This window comes from Erythrolamprus reginae, chromosome Z (genome assembly GCF_031021105.1).
Source record: "Erythrolamprus reginae isolate rEryReg1 chromosome Z, rEryReg1.hap1, whole genome shotgun sequence".
Taxonomy (NCBI): Eukaryota; Metazoa; Chordata; class Lepidosauria; order Squamata; family Dipsadidae; genus Erythrolamprus; species Erythrolamprus reginae.
This window is the reverse complement of record NC_091963.1, coordinates 126,886,550-126,901,624: the sequence shown is the minus strand read 5'-3', so window position 1 is coordinate 126,901,624 and position 15,075 is coordinate 126,886,550. Positions and strand designations below refer to the sequence as shown.

The window sequence follows — 15,075 nt, the reverse complement described above, 5'->3', positions numbered from 1 at the left end:
CATTGGTTGCCGATCAATTTCCGGTCACAATTCAAAGTGTTGGTTATGACCTTTAAAGCCCTTCATGGCATTGGACCAGAATACCTCCGAGACCGCCTCCTGCCGCACGAATCCCAGCGACCGATTAGGTCCCACAGAGTGGGCCTTCTCCGGGTCCCGTCAACTAAACAATGTCTGTTGGCGGGCCCCAGGGGAAGAGCCTTCTCTGTGGCGGCCCCGACTATCTGGAACCAACTCCCCCCCAGAGATTAGAACTGCCCCTACTCTCCCTGCCTTCTGTAAAGTTCTCAAAACCCACCTCTGCCGTCAGGCATGGGGGAACTGAAACATCTCCCCCGGGCATGTATAATTTATGTATGGTATGCTTGTGTGTTTGTTTGTTAGTATATTGGGGTTCTCTTTTAAACTTTTTTAAATATTTAAATTTATTTAGATTTGTTACGATTTGTTTATGCCTTGTTGTGAGCCCCCCCGAGTCCGCGGAGAGGGGCGGCATACAAATCTAAATAATAAATAAATAAATAAATAAATAAATAAATAAATAAATTTACAATGTATAATGTTACTACTTACTCAAACCTTTTGATTGTGTATTTTTCCCTTCCCCACCTTCCCTTTTATTTCCCCATTTTTTTCCTGTTCATCCTTCCCTACTCCCCCATTTCCCCCTTTTCTCTTTCTTTATATTTATAAATAAAGTATTTTTAAAAAAAAAATGAAATAAAATTGTTCTTTTAAAAAAGCAGTTGGTTCTGTGAGGTCTATCCATTGTGTATGCCATCCTGCTCCAGCCTAAGTCCTCCAGAAGTGTTGAATCAAATTATTGGGAAACCTGAAAATTGTAGGCCAACATATCAAAAAGGGAGCTTGATTAAGAAAGTCTGAGATAGAGTAAAACAAGCAAACAACCTAGCTCAGAGCGCCAAGGATTCCAGAATTCAACCCCAAGCTACAGATATTCTCTTTTATTGGAACAATGACTGGGAAATCCTGAATAACCAAGAGGGATGGGAAATGGGTGGAATGGCTAGATTTTTCAAGTGGAAACTCTCCACCTTCAAATTTTGAACCAGGTAAATGAAAATGGATAGTTGAAGACAAGTGCTGCAGAATTCTCCCGAAGGGTCTAATTCTTAATTGTGGTTCCAAACAGGAATGCAGTACTCTCTAATTACAAAGCCAACTTGGGAAACTACCAGCTCTTGAATCCAGACCCAAATGCTGTGTGGTGGAGACTGTCTCGAGTGGCTGTGCATGAGAACTATTCCGGAGATGGAACCAGTGGGGATATAGCTCTGGCTCAGCTAGAGAAACCTGTCCGTTTCACCCAAGGCATCCTTCCAGCCTGCCTCCCAGATGCCAAAATCCAGTTTCCAAATGGCACCCTTTGCTGGGCGACAGGGTGGGGATCCCCTGCATATGGAGGTGAGGAAAGTTGTGAGAGGAAGACCTGAAGAAGAGAGGGTTCCTCTTTAGCACAGAAAGCTCTTAGACTCTAATGAGATGAACCAAGAAAGGAAATGTGAACAAAATAGTTACATTGCACCCGGCGGTGGTTTGAGTTATCGTTTCCTACCAGTGTGCATTAAAAAGTTTCACACGCATCCCATTGCATGATTTTACTTCTGCACATGCTCAGAAGGATGTTCCAGCCTGAAATACAGCTGAGGAGCTGCTCAGTTGTGCTTTGGATGAAAAAATAAATGTTGGTAAAAGCCCTCCAGCCCTCCAGCCCCCTGGGGTGGGCTGGAGGGCTTTTCTTCATAGCAGAGGATGGGAAAAAGCCATCCAACCCCCCCAAAATGCTGAATATTCCACAAAAAAGATGGCGGTGTGCATGGACCAGCACAAACAGTACTGGAGCATCATCATCATCATTATCACATCATCACATACTGGTCCGCACTGGTAGGAATCCATTCCCTGGTAGGAATCCGCACTGGTAGGAATCTACCCCTGATTGCACTGTATTTAAGAAACTAGCTAAGAGCCTTTCTAAAATTTGATGCTGTCTGTGTTTCCAAGACTACTCAGCATTTCAAAGTACAGTTGGTAGTTAAATAGGATCATAAGTAGCATGTAACTAAAATGAAGGTTTTTTGTTTAGAAGATTTTAATAAGATTTCAATATTTAGAAAGTGAAAGCAACATAAACCTTATACAGTAGTACCTCTAGATATGAGCTGCTCTACATGCGAGTATTTCAAGATACGAGCCACGAGGGGAGAGACATTTCTGTTCTAGTCCCGAGCTCAAATTCGGGATACGAGCCAAGCGTCCACTAGGTGGCGGAAGAATCCTTGCTTTTGGTTATCTCGGAGGGGAAAAACAACGTCTCAAGTTATTTGTTCCAGATACGAGTTGCCTCGACATACAAGCTCCCTTCTGGAACGAATTATGCTCGTATCTAGGGGTACTACTGTATAGATATGCTTTTAAAAACAACAATAATACCATTACCACACAAACATATCCTGTTTCCCTGAAAATAAGTCACCCCCAAAAGTAAGACATAGAAGAGGTTTTGTAGAATTGCCTAATATAAGACATCCTGAGGTTTACATTCTTGGATTGATTTACATTCTTGGATTGATGATAAGCAGGTTATTTTCCTGCTTATGAACTAGTTCTTTATTGAATGAATATTGCCAGCAGCTCGAATCTCATCGGTTCAAAGTTAACTCAGCCTTCCATCCTTCTGAGGTCTGTAAAATGAGGATCCAGATTGCTGTGGGAAATATGCTGATCCTGGAAACTGCTTAGAGTGGGGTCATAAAGCACTGTATATATAGGTTTAAGTGCTACTGCTGTTGTTATTCTTTCACATGCCTTTCACTAAGAAATTAGCTCAGTTGTATTGTAGCCTAAGTCCACACAGTGCCATTGCCACCAACTTTCCAAATGGAATAGATATTTATTTCATTTTTATTTGTATATAAACCTCTTTGTGAATCTGGCTATACCAAAAGCAGGTTATATTTAATTGTAATGCAGTAATAGCAATCACAGCAATCCATGAAGGAAAATGTATGTATTCTAGTCCTGCCTTATGCACAAAACAAGCTGGGAGTCCTTGCACCAATCACAGTCCTAGGAAGGAAGCAATGGTAAATCATTTTGGGCAAATCTTGGCAAGAGAACTGCAGGGATTTTTCCAGGCTATCTCTCAGAATGTGACTCAGCAGAGGAAAATAATAGTAATAATATTAACAATAATGATGTATTTTTTCTTCTTCAAGCCACTCTGGGAGGTCTTAAAACATTGCAGCAGGTCCAGTTGCCATTGATAGACACCATGACCTGTGATGCCCTCTTTCACGTTGGTACAAATATCAATCCTGCCACCAGAGAAATCCACGATGATATGTTCTGTGCTGGCTATGCAGAGGGAAAAAAGGATGCTTGTTTGGTAAGCGAAGATTGTTTGGTAAGAGGACAAAGTATGGCATGGCATTTTCAAAGAATAGTCGAGAATGTAAAGGTCCTAAGAGTGAACTAAAGTGCCTAACCAAGTTGTCCTATTTGTCATGATATAACATTGCACCCCAGAGGCGGAGTAAAGACGCTGAGACATATATTGTGGATTATTAAGGGTAATTTATTAATTAGCATAAATTTAAATAACTTTAAATAAATTTAAATACGTAACTTTGAATATTTAATTCAAAACAAACTAACGGGGCGGAAATTCCTACCATAAAATTCCTTGGCAACATTGGGCAAGAACTCCTTGCTGAACCAGGTGGAGGTACTACCTTCACCTGGATCCAAGCCACGCCCGTTCATCGTGTGGGAGGAGTTCACCCTCCAATCCCCGAGGGATATTGGATCCGGTGACTCCCATGGACATCCTCTCTCCTGGCAAAGCGGCGATGTGAAGGTCCCTTCCAGATCGCCCTTTAAATAGGGCGATCTGGGACCCTCCAGAGCAAGCCGGCAGCGCTCTCTCATTGGCACGCTGCCAGAAGCCGAACTTCCGGGTTCCAAATGAACCCGGAAGTACTAAGCTCTGAGAAGAGCTCACACATCGTCGCCCCCCGCCCTGTAGGCAATTTCAGCCGGCGGTCTAAAAACCGCCGGCTGGGCATTTCTTTTCGAGCAGAAAGGGATGCATCTACCTTTGAAGTGATTGAAAATCTTGACTTTTTCTTTCTTTTCTCATAACACTATGGCATTCTCCATAGAGATTGCTGCTGCTTTCCTGCACTCATTGGAATGGCCGTGTGGCTCTGAGATGTTATGAGACAGATGATTATTCCTGGAAGTATCAGAACTAGCATTTTAGCAAATGTATTTAAGAGTAGGACAAGAATTTTCTGATTGTATTCTCTAATAGGAATTTTAGTTCAGCCTATTTTAGACCTTTCCCCTTGATTGCTGATAGGTGTATCATTGCAGTGTTTCCAGAGCTGAGGAGTCTTCAAATCTTTGTAGGCAATATTGCAATATTGAAACTCATAAAGAGAATATTAATACCCTTAATATTCTTTTTATGAGTTTCTCCTGGCAGAGAAACTTTGTATTGTATTGTATTGTATTGTATTGGCAGTTCTGTGTTAGCAAATACTTCAAAAGAAAAGGATTTAGGGGTAGTGATTTCTGACAGTCTCAAAATGGGTGAACAGTGCAGTCAGGCAGTAGGGAAAGCAAGTAGGATGCTTGGCTGCATAGCTAGAGGTATAACAAGCAGGAAGAGGGAGATTATGATCCCGCTATATAGAATGCTGGTGAGACCACATTTGGAATACTGTGTTCAGTTCTGGAGACCTCACCTACAAAAAGATATTGACAAAATTGAACGGGTCCAAAGACGGGCTACAAGAATGGTGGAAGGTCTTAAGCATAAAACGTATCAGGAAAGACTTAATGAACTCAATCTGTATAGTCTGGAGGACAGAAGCAAAAGGGGGGACATGATCGAAACATTTAAATATATTAAAGGGTTAAATAAGGTCCAGGAGGGAAGTGTTTTTAATAGGAAAGTGAACACAAGAACAAGGGGACACAATCTGCAGTTAGTTGGGGGTAAGATCAAAAGCAACATGAGAAAATATTATTTTACTGAAAGAGTAGTAGATCCTTGGAACAAACTTCCAGCAGACATGGTAGATAAATCCACAGTAACTGAATTTAAACATGCCTGGGATAAACATATATCCATCCTAAGATAAAATACAGAAAATAGTATAAGGGCAGACTAGATGGACCATGAGGTCTTTTTCTGCCGTCAGACTTCTATGTTTCTACGTTTCTATGAGAATCCACCAGAAAGATGGTGGATTGTGTTGGTAAAATTATAGTATTATAATGTTTTGATGCTGGCCCAGCCTATGCATAAAAGGGAAGAAGTAACCTGTTATACACAGAGTGATAACATAAACTCTTATTGCATATTTTTCTCAACCAGGGTGATTCCGGAGGTCCATTAGTCTGCCAAGCGGATGGTGCCTGGTTTGTTGCAGGCATTGTGAGCTGGGGTGATCTGTGTGGCCTCTCCAACCGCCCAGGAGTTTACACCCGTGTTAGTTTTTATCAAGACTGGATTAAGAATCACTACTCTGGGGTGCAATTTGGCCTTGTGAATGTCACTTATTACCGAGTTAGTTCATCTCAACCTGCCTCAAGCCAAGTCCTCAAACATTTCAATTTTGTTCTCCAGCTTCTGATTTCCTGCTTTATCATCATTTTCTGAGACAGATTGAGAATAAGACATTCTGTGCTTTTATTTACCAAGTTGATTTTTTTAATAGAAAAATAAACCTTAACCAAAGTATTCTCGGAACAGCAGCATCTTCCACTAAAATATATATATTTATGGACATTTAAACCAGCTTCTATCCCTGATGTGGCATTAGAGGTCTATTTCTCCCAAATGAATGGATTGTGAAATGTGAAGTTTATTTTTTTTAAAGTTCAACAATGGAATGTTATGGATTTTTAGGGCATTAGAGATGTCGAGAAATATTTTACTGGTGAAAGAGTCAGATTTCTTCATTTTGTTTTGTTCATCTATCTCTGTGAAGGAGAACAAGAGCTCTCATGTTTGTTTCTCAAATCTGCTGTTCATATCACTTCCTACCTCACATACCAAAGGACTACTTTTTAATCAAGAACGTCTTTCCAAAGATAAAAAGAAAAGGAAATATGGAAGAGCCACCCTATTCAAGTCATATTGAACTTTCGTAAAATTTTCTGGATGGCATTTGCCTAGCACTGACCTAATCCAACAATTCCTGTTCTGTTTGAAATGGTGAGGGAAGTGGTGTAGTAAAATAGCTAAATGAAACCTTGTTCCATTAGCAGACTAGAGCTCATTATCTGAGAAATCTCATTTTGCCAATATCTACCTCGGACCTAACTTTAGATTTGGTCTACCCATTAGAGTTGAATGAAACTGTATGATATTGAAGTTGTAGAATGGTAGGTAGTTCATACCATTTGAATATGCAGACAGGGAAAGAAAAGAAATAAAACAGCTTTTAGTTGACAACATATTAATATCTCTCTGGGAGTATTAGAAATACTGGAAAATATGTGATGCGTATCAATTGGAAACAAGGCTGGACCAAGAATATTTTTTAATACCTATGACTGGAATTGGAAAACACTTTCCCTCATCTCCTCTTTATATGTTAGGAATAATTTAAATAATAACTGGAGAAAATACTACAAATGACCACAGAACCAAATCCTATTGGACTTTTGATCAACAACTCAGCTACGTATTTCAGGTATGTTTTCTTATCACTAGGTTGGGTTTTATATAGGAAAGAAAATATGCTTTTGATGAGAAAATATGCTTTTAAGGACAAAGTGAAGATGAAAAGAGATTTTGCCAGGTTCCTGGTACATTCATGGTATAGTCATCTTTTCAATTTCCTTTTGAAGAAAAGAAATAATTTGTAATTGGGTATACAGTGATCCCTCAAGTTTCGCGATCTCGAGTATTGCGAAACGCTATATCGCGAGTTTTCATCCCGGAAGTAAACAACACCATCTGCGCATGCGTGCCTTTTTTCTATGGCCATGCATGCGTAGATGGTGGAGTTTCCCGCCGGGCAGATAAGCTGCTGGGCGGCTTCCCTGGGTCTTCCCCCTCTTGCCCCGGTAAGACCCCAGCGGCGGCGCGAGCAACGGCGTGGGCGGGCGGGCGGGCGGCACGCGCGGGGACACCCCAGCTCCGCTTCCCAGCTGGGAAGCGGCCCCAGCAACGGCGTGGGCGGGCGGTGCGCGTGCGCTTGGGGAAACCCCAGCTCCACTTCCCAGCTGGGAAGCCGCCCCAGCAACGCGCGCGCGCTTGGGGACATCCCAGTTCCGCTTCCCAGCTGGGAAGCAGCCCCAGCAACGGCGTGGGCGGGCGGGCGGTACGCGCGCGGGGAAACCCCAGGCGTGAGCAACGGGGTGGGCGGGCGAAGGGCGGGCGGCGGTGGAAGTAAAAACACCATCTGCGCATGCGCAGATGGTGTTTTTACTTCCGCACCGCTACTTCGCGAAAAATCGATCATCGCGAGGGGTCCTGGAACGGAACCCTCGCGATGATCGAGGGACCACTGTATGCAGTTTTCTTGGTAGAGTTATGGAAGTGGTTAACTATTTTCTTCTGGATTTTCTTTTCAACTTTCCAATTTATACAACAAAATTGGGACTTTCTGATAGTCATAATTCTAAGCAATATCCGGGTTGTCTTTTCAGATCAACAACGTATTTTCTTCAAAAAAGCTGGAAGGGGGTGTGTGTGCTTCCAAAGCAGGTTTCTGAGTGAACAAGATGTGCTAAATCCCCAAATCTGATAAACAAATGAAAGTGTGCTGAGATTTTATCCCCCCCTCCATGTGCAGGTTTTTAAACCAAGATTTAAGTTTACAACTATGAACTTTATGTCATTGGGACTGTAAATAGATTGAAGCCAAACAGTGTAACTAAATGGATTTTATAGAATACAAACTAGCTTTTGCAAATCCAGAATATGATTTGGGAATGAAACTATAGCATTAAGTCTCCGTTTTTGGCTAAATTTGTTCACTAGATGTTTGGGTTTAGTGCAGTGAGGGCAAACCTTTTCGACACTGAGTGTTCAAACCAGAACATGCGTGCAAGCATACGCATCTGCATAGCAGCGGTGGGCTATGAGCCGGAATGCTAAATTGTGCTCGCCGCCATGGCTCGTAAGATCTTATGGGACCAGCGCGATTTTGCTGCTGCACCTGTGGAGGTAGAAAAATTGCACCCGTGTTTCGGTGAGGTTTTACCTGCTGCTCCGTGTGCGATTTTGATACCTCCACAGGTGCAGCAGCAAAATTGCACTGGTCCCACAAGAACTTTTGAGCTGCGGTGGTGAGCGCAATTTATTGTTCCAGCTCGTAGCCCACCGCTGGCGCATACGCATGTTGGAGCACCAAAAACCTGAAGAGCAGCTGGCTGGTGTGCACAAACCTGCTTTTGGGCTGGTCTGGAGGCCTTTTGGGGCTGTTTTTCAGGTTGTTTTCCAGGCTAGTTTTTGGCCCCCAAAATGGCCTGAAAACAGCCTGAAAAATTGCCTGAAAATGACCCCAAAAATGATTCCCAGCACTCCAGCACCTTCAAGTCCAGAACATGTATGTCATAAATCAGAGAAGCAGATTACAATATCAAGAGTATCCATGGAGATGGCTCTGTATGCCACTTCTGGCATGTGTGCCATAGGCTCACCATCCTGGGTTTAGTTTGTCATGCAGACACACCGTATAAAAGAAGAGGGTTAAAACTGAAAGCATTTTTTTTGTGTAGAAAGTGTACCCCAGCAGGACAGTGTCAGAAACCTCATTTCACCAGATACATCAGAAAACAGTCCAAGAGACTCAAGCCAGTCCTTCCTCCTTTAAGAAAACCAGGAAGACCAGCTGAAATGGAAAACCCAGAAAGGCTGTTAGAAAAAGAACACTTAAGTAGAGCCTTTAAGATAAGGAGAATCAGACTAAAAATAACTCACCTGGAACCCACCTTTTTCTCTTTCCTGGTAGAATGAACCTACAGGCAAAGCCCCAGAACAGGATTAAGCCATTAAGGCAGGAAGACAGAATCCAGGGCAATCACTTTAACTAGAGGCACACAAATAAACCCATCAAGCTGTAGGAGCCTCAAAGGGGAATTAAGTGTAAAAAGCTCAGAGTCATACTTCCAATCTTGCAAACCAAGAATGCTTGGCTGTGTCACTTCTGCTTCTTGCCTTCCTTCATTAAAAGCATCCCTTTTCTGGCAGCTGCTTCCATTTCTATTTCTTCTCAACATCAGAGACTGCTTTCCATGTGGGAATGAACCAGGGAAATTTTTTCCAACAATTTGGTGACCACAAAGTGACTCCCAGCCAACCCAGCCACCAGGCAGGGCCTGGAGGATTAACCCAGTTGACACAGACCATTTGTCTGAGTGTAGAAACTCATGGACCCTGCCTGGAGCTAATAGGTAATAAAGGGAGATTATGAGTCTTATGCTCAACAGCTGTCAGAAAGCGGGTAAGTACTGTCTCTTTAAATTTAGTAAACTAGAGAAAGAAAGAGTTTGTGAGTGGGTACATGCATGAGACTTCCTCCTCTGGCAACAGCTGCATCCCGTTCCCTTCATATTCTCTCTAGCCACCCCCCACTCCCCTGCCTGTTACTAGTTTGTCAAAGCGGTCACTGGCAGGACTCAGGAAAGCAAGGGGTGAGGAATCGAAGTGTGGGACCTTCTGGAAAAAAAGAAAAGAAAAGAAAGAAGAGTGTGTAAAGGCAGAATAATGTGAAAGAGAAAGGAATCCCTGGTTAAACTGCGATTAACTAGAGCCCATTTCAGGAAGTGCCCTTATTCTGCAAAAGGAAAAAGCAGAGTTTTCCTAGATCGAAGAGTCTGAAAATTGGTAGGCTAAGAGAGGATGTGCCCTTACTTTGCCATGGATGCAAAGTCCTACCTGGGACAGAATATATGTGTTTCTAAGTCAGCGGTGGGCTATGAGCCGGAACGCTAAATTTCATTTCATTTCATTTTATTGGATTTGTATGCCGCCCCTCTCCGCAGACTCGGGGCGGCTAACAACAGTAATAAAAACAATGTGCGACAATCCAATACTTAAAAACTAAAACCCCTTATTTTAAAAACCAATCATACATACAACGTACCATACATAAATTGTGGAAGCCGAGGGGGAAAGAATATCTTAATTCCCCCAAGCCTGACAACACAGGTGGGTTTTAAGAAGCTTGCGAAAGGCAAGAAGGGTGGGAGCTATTCTAATCTCTGGGGGAGTTGGTTCCAGAGGGCCGGGGCCGCCACAGAGAAGGCTCTCCCCCTGGGTCCCGCCAAACGACATTGTTTAGTTGACGGGACCCGGAGGAGGCCAACTCTGTGGGACCTAATTGGTCGCTGGGATTCGTGCGCTCGCCACGGCGGCTTGTAAGTTGTTGTGGGACCAGCGCGATTTTGCTGCTGCACCTGTGAAGGTAGCAAAATTGTGCCCATGTTTTGGCAAGGTTTATCTGTGCCTCCAGGTGCGATTTTGCTACGTCCACAGGTGCAGCAGCAAAATCGCGCTGGTCCTGCAAGAACGTACGAGCTGCGGTGGTGAGTGCAATTTAGCATTCTGGCTCGTAGCCCACCACTATTCTAAGTCTTATAATGCAACTGTTAAATGTTTGATTTTAAATTGTTAGGGAAAAGAGTTAAAGCAATTTTCATGTTTAAAATTGAACAGAGTGAAGGAAACTTATTTCACTTTTCTTTCAGTCTCTGTACTTTTAAGAACAGCCTAAGGTTATGAGGGAATGTTTTTAAGTTAATTACAGAAAAAAAAAATCATTTACTGTGTTTAAATGGTTTAATCTGTCTATCTCTTTTCTGAAGCATGTGAATCCAGTTTTCCCCCTCTCTTCTGTGATGTCTTCATTTTGTTATAACTGGTCTACCTGTTTTATAACTGCAGTATTGATTTTTTTCTTCCTCAAACCCTTCCTACAATCTATGTACCCACCTTCACATTATCTCTCCATCTCTTATTCCCCTTCAATGCCTTTCCTCATCCACAAAGCGGGGAGCGGACCCTGTTATCATGTCTTTCAGCCCTGCACAGATAACTCTGCAACCTGTGGAAGCAGAGCACATGGATCCAGATGCTGCCTCCAGAGGAAACCTTCTATTCATTGAGCCAGGAATAGGGTTTGGATTCAGGCCTCCACCTGAAAGCCACCACAACAACCAGAGTGGAGCAGACCTTCCCAAACATGACTAACCAGCCTTACCACCAAGCATGGCACGTGCAGACATGAAAGTAAGAATCCTGAGATGGACAAGTAAAGACCAAAAAGACTATTTTCAACCCCCAGAAGACAGCTGGAAAGACTCTGGGGGAGGGTGGAAATTCATTGTAAGATGTTCTTTTTTTTTGTTTCATTCACAATTGTAAACAATCAGTTAAATCAGTGGTTCTCAACCTTTCTAATGCTGTGACCCCTTAGTACAGTTGCTCATGTTGGGGTGACCCCTCAATCATGTCTAGCGCCAATTCTCCCAACAGAGCTTTAAGCTGATTGGCAGGAAGGTCAGAGGGGCACCCCAACGGTAAACACCTGATTGGTTGGATTGTAAAAATATGTTCCAAGGCGCCAGAATAGAAGCTTTAGTTCCTAACACCATGGGAATTTTGTTTTTTCCCCAGTCTTAGGCGATCCCTGTGAAATGGTCCTTTTACCTTTAAAGGGGTCCTGACCCCAGGTTGAGAACCACTGAGTTAAATGGACTGTGGGGAATTATATTTGGGAGTGGTTGCCACAGCAAGTTCTGAATAGCTTAGATTTCTTTCTGGTGGGAGGGAAATTTGTCCAGCATGTCTGTACTGCCTGTATAGACACACACACACACACACACACATACTCACACATACTCACACTTGAGAATTAGACTGAAACTATCCCCTTCACCTACCTCCACACAAACCTTCTTTTTGGTCTGTGGCACTAAGGCCCAAGCAGTCATTCCTTCCTTATAGTCAATTCCATGGGTGAGAGGCATCCCCCTCAGGCAATTCCTTCACTTGAAGAGATAGCAGAAAAGAGATCTCCAAAATCCAAGTCCTGATTGTAACTCACAAATTATGCTGCCCAGTTGCCCAGTAAAGCAGGATATGTTGCACTGGTGGTCTTATGAGTATGAGTCAGTGGTGAAATCTAAAAGTTTTCCCTACTGGTTCTGTGGGTGTGTCTTGGGCGGTGTGTTTTGGTGGTCATGGTCATATGACCACATGAGCTCAAAAACCAACATTTATATTTCACACACAAACAGTACAAAAGCCACACAACTGACTCATACACAATGCAAAATAATCTAGCTTCACACAAAATGGCCCCTGCAGCGACATGCACAAACCTCACAGGGTCATAGACAACTCAAAACTATCACACTTTACATAAAAATAAACCAACTATCACACTTTGCACAAAAATAACCCAAAACCCCCACAACTGATTCACACACAACGCAGAAGCAGCTGTACTTCACACAAAATGGCCTCTGCAACAAAGCAGGAAGTTCACAGAGTCACAGTTACCTCAAATAGGTAGTTTAAAGAAATGCTTTAAAAAAGTTAAAAAAAAGTTCCGATGATCCCCTTCTCAACTTATTGTCAAACAACTGAGTGTCTGGACTTTTTTTCTTTTAACTCTTTAAAGCATTTTTTATACTACCAGCTCCATAGAATAGGTAGTAAAAATGCTTTTTAAAAAGTTAAAAAAAAGGTTCATCAGCTGCGACAATCATGTGCTGCACATGGTGGAAAACGTTTTTAAAACTTTTAAAGTATTTTTACTAACGGAAAACTGGAAGTATTTTGTTACTAACTGTTCAGGAGAACTGGCTGGATCTGATAGCATTTCATCCCTGGCAGGAGTCCCAGAGCTCATTGTGTGTAATTTAAAAAATACTAAATAGTCTGGATTTCACACTGGCTAACCTCAATTTGGATTCACAAATCTTGGATGCACTAAAGTAAGAGCTAAGCTGGTTCAAGAACTAACCCTTGAAAATGGGCAGCCCGTAGTTATTTACTAAGGCAAAAGCGTGGCTGCAAAGAATTTTGGGGCTTGTGCTTACATCAAACCTGTGGAAGCTCACAAAAAGTGACATCAAACCAGGGGTAGGTTCTAACTTACTTCACTGCTGGTTCACTTCCTCCTATGCTGCATGGCTATGGCTCGTGGGCGTGCATGTGCTTTGTTTATGTGCATATGTAATGGCAAAATATCTGAAAAAAAATTCCGAAAAGCTGAAAACATGCATGGACAGTGCTGAAAACTTAGCTTCTTATCATGTGCAGAAATAAAAGCCTGAAAAAAAAAATCTCTCCAAAAAAACCAACAACCCCCTCTCCCGCCCATCTGAAAAGGAATTTTAAAAATGGCAGCACCCACGGACCAGCATCGACCAAGCTGGTTCTGTGACATCATCACAACATCAGCAATGGTTTGCTACTGGTTTTGGTGAACCAGCAGGAAACCACCTTTGCATCAAACATCTGGAAATAATTGGCAAAGGAAAATTGGATACTGTAAATTTCTTTCCAGAACTTTCCCTCTGGTTGCTAGGTAGACCTTCGTGGTTGAAAACTCTCCTTTTGGGAGCCAAGGGATACTTCTCTCCTGCCTCTGTCCTTTTAACCCTCCTATGCATGAGCTGCCTTAAGACTTGTAGTCCTGCCCTTCCAAAATATTCCCTCTTTAAGAAAACCAAGAAGCACCAGCTGAAATGGAAAACTCAGAAAGGCTGTTAGAAATGTAATACTTAACTAGAGTATTAATTAGGGTATTACATTAAGACAAGGAGAATCAGATTAAAAATAACTCACAGATTAAAAATAACCCACATGGAACCACATTTTCCTCTTTCCTGGCAGAATTAATCAACAGGATAGGAAAGGCAAAGCCCCAAGAACAGGATTAATCCATTAAAATAGGAAAACAGGATCCTAGGCTATCACTTTAAGTAGAGACACACAAATAAACCCATCAAACTGCAGGAGCCTCAAAGGGGAATTAAGTGTAAAAGGCTCAGAATCACACTTCCAATCTTGCAACCCAGGAATGCTCGAGCTGAGTCACTTCTGCTCCTTGTCTTCCTTCAATAAAATAATCCCTTTTCTGACAGCTGCTTCCATGTCTATTTCTTCTCAACATCAGTGACTGCTTCGCAGCTGGGAAGGGACCAAGGAAATTTCTTCCAACAGTTTCTAAAAATGCCAGGAGTCCACGGAGAGGGGCGGCATATATATAAATAAATAAATGAATAAACAAACAAACAAACAAACAATCAAATAAATATTAAATAAATAAATAAATAAACAAACAAACAAATAAACAAACAAACAAACAAATAAACAAACAAATAAATAAAATCAATTCAATGTCTATATAAGGCTGAGATGGATACTTCTCAGTACACATAGTGAATATCGATCCGTTCCTTTGCTTGGTATTAGAACCCTGAAGATGGGCAATGCTAACATTTATGATAGAACACTAAATTTTGACAGTAGAACCTAATTCCTCCACCATAGCAGGAAAATACCAATCTTCAGAATGATATTTTATAAATATTCCTTGAATCCAAAAATTATTTTATTAACAACAACAACAATAATAAAAAACATACAATACCAAAAATAAAGTACCGTATATATGTATTTCAAAGTTGAACTGTAGAGACTTGGTGCTATCTGAGTTTCGATGTTGGCAGGGCAGGACAAAAGAGAATGGATGAAAACTGATCAAGGATAGACGCAACCTAGAATTAAGAAATTTCTTAGACTAATTAATCAGTGGATGTTAGAATAATTAATCAGTGGACCAACTTGCCTCCACAAGTTGTGAATTTTCAAACACTACAAGTTTTAAAGAAGAGATTAGACAATCATTTGTCTGAAACGGTATTATTTTTTCTGCCTGAGCCGTGATTTGGACTAGAAGACCTCCAAGGTCCCTTCTAACTCTGGTATTTCTTTTGCTTGTAGATGTTTTGTTACTAGACCAGGTAACATCTTTCATGCTCAGTTCACTGAATATGCTACCTAATCTGGTA

The 15,075-nt window shown here is 41.9% G+C and overlaps 1 protein-coding gene across 3 annotated transcripts in view; it reads left to right on the top strand.

The window, feature by feature from the left end:
• Positions 1–14,664, top strand: part of LOC139153679 (serine protease 33-like) — a 29,033-nt gene extending 14,369 nt beyond the window's left edge. The window contains exons 5-8 of one of the 3 annotated variants that reach the window (XM_070727939.1): positions 1,154–1,425; positions 3,240–3,409; positions 5,408–6,731; positions 11,071–14,664. In XM_070727939.1, coding sequence (XP_070584040.1) covers positions 1,154–1,425; positions 3,240–3,409; positions 5,408–5,692 — 727 coding nt within the window. In that variant the 3' untranslated portion in view covers positions 5,693–6,731; positions 11,071–14,664. Of the gene's footprint in view, positions 1–1,153; positions 1,426–3,239; positions 3,410–5,407; positions 6,732–7,692 lie in introns of all 3 variants that reach the window. The other 2 variants (XM_070727938.1, XM_070727937.1) reach the window with 2 other exon arrangements.
• The last annotated feature ends 411 nt before the right edge of the window (positions 14,665–15,075 follow it).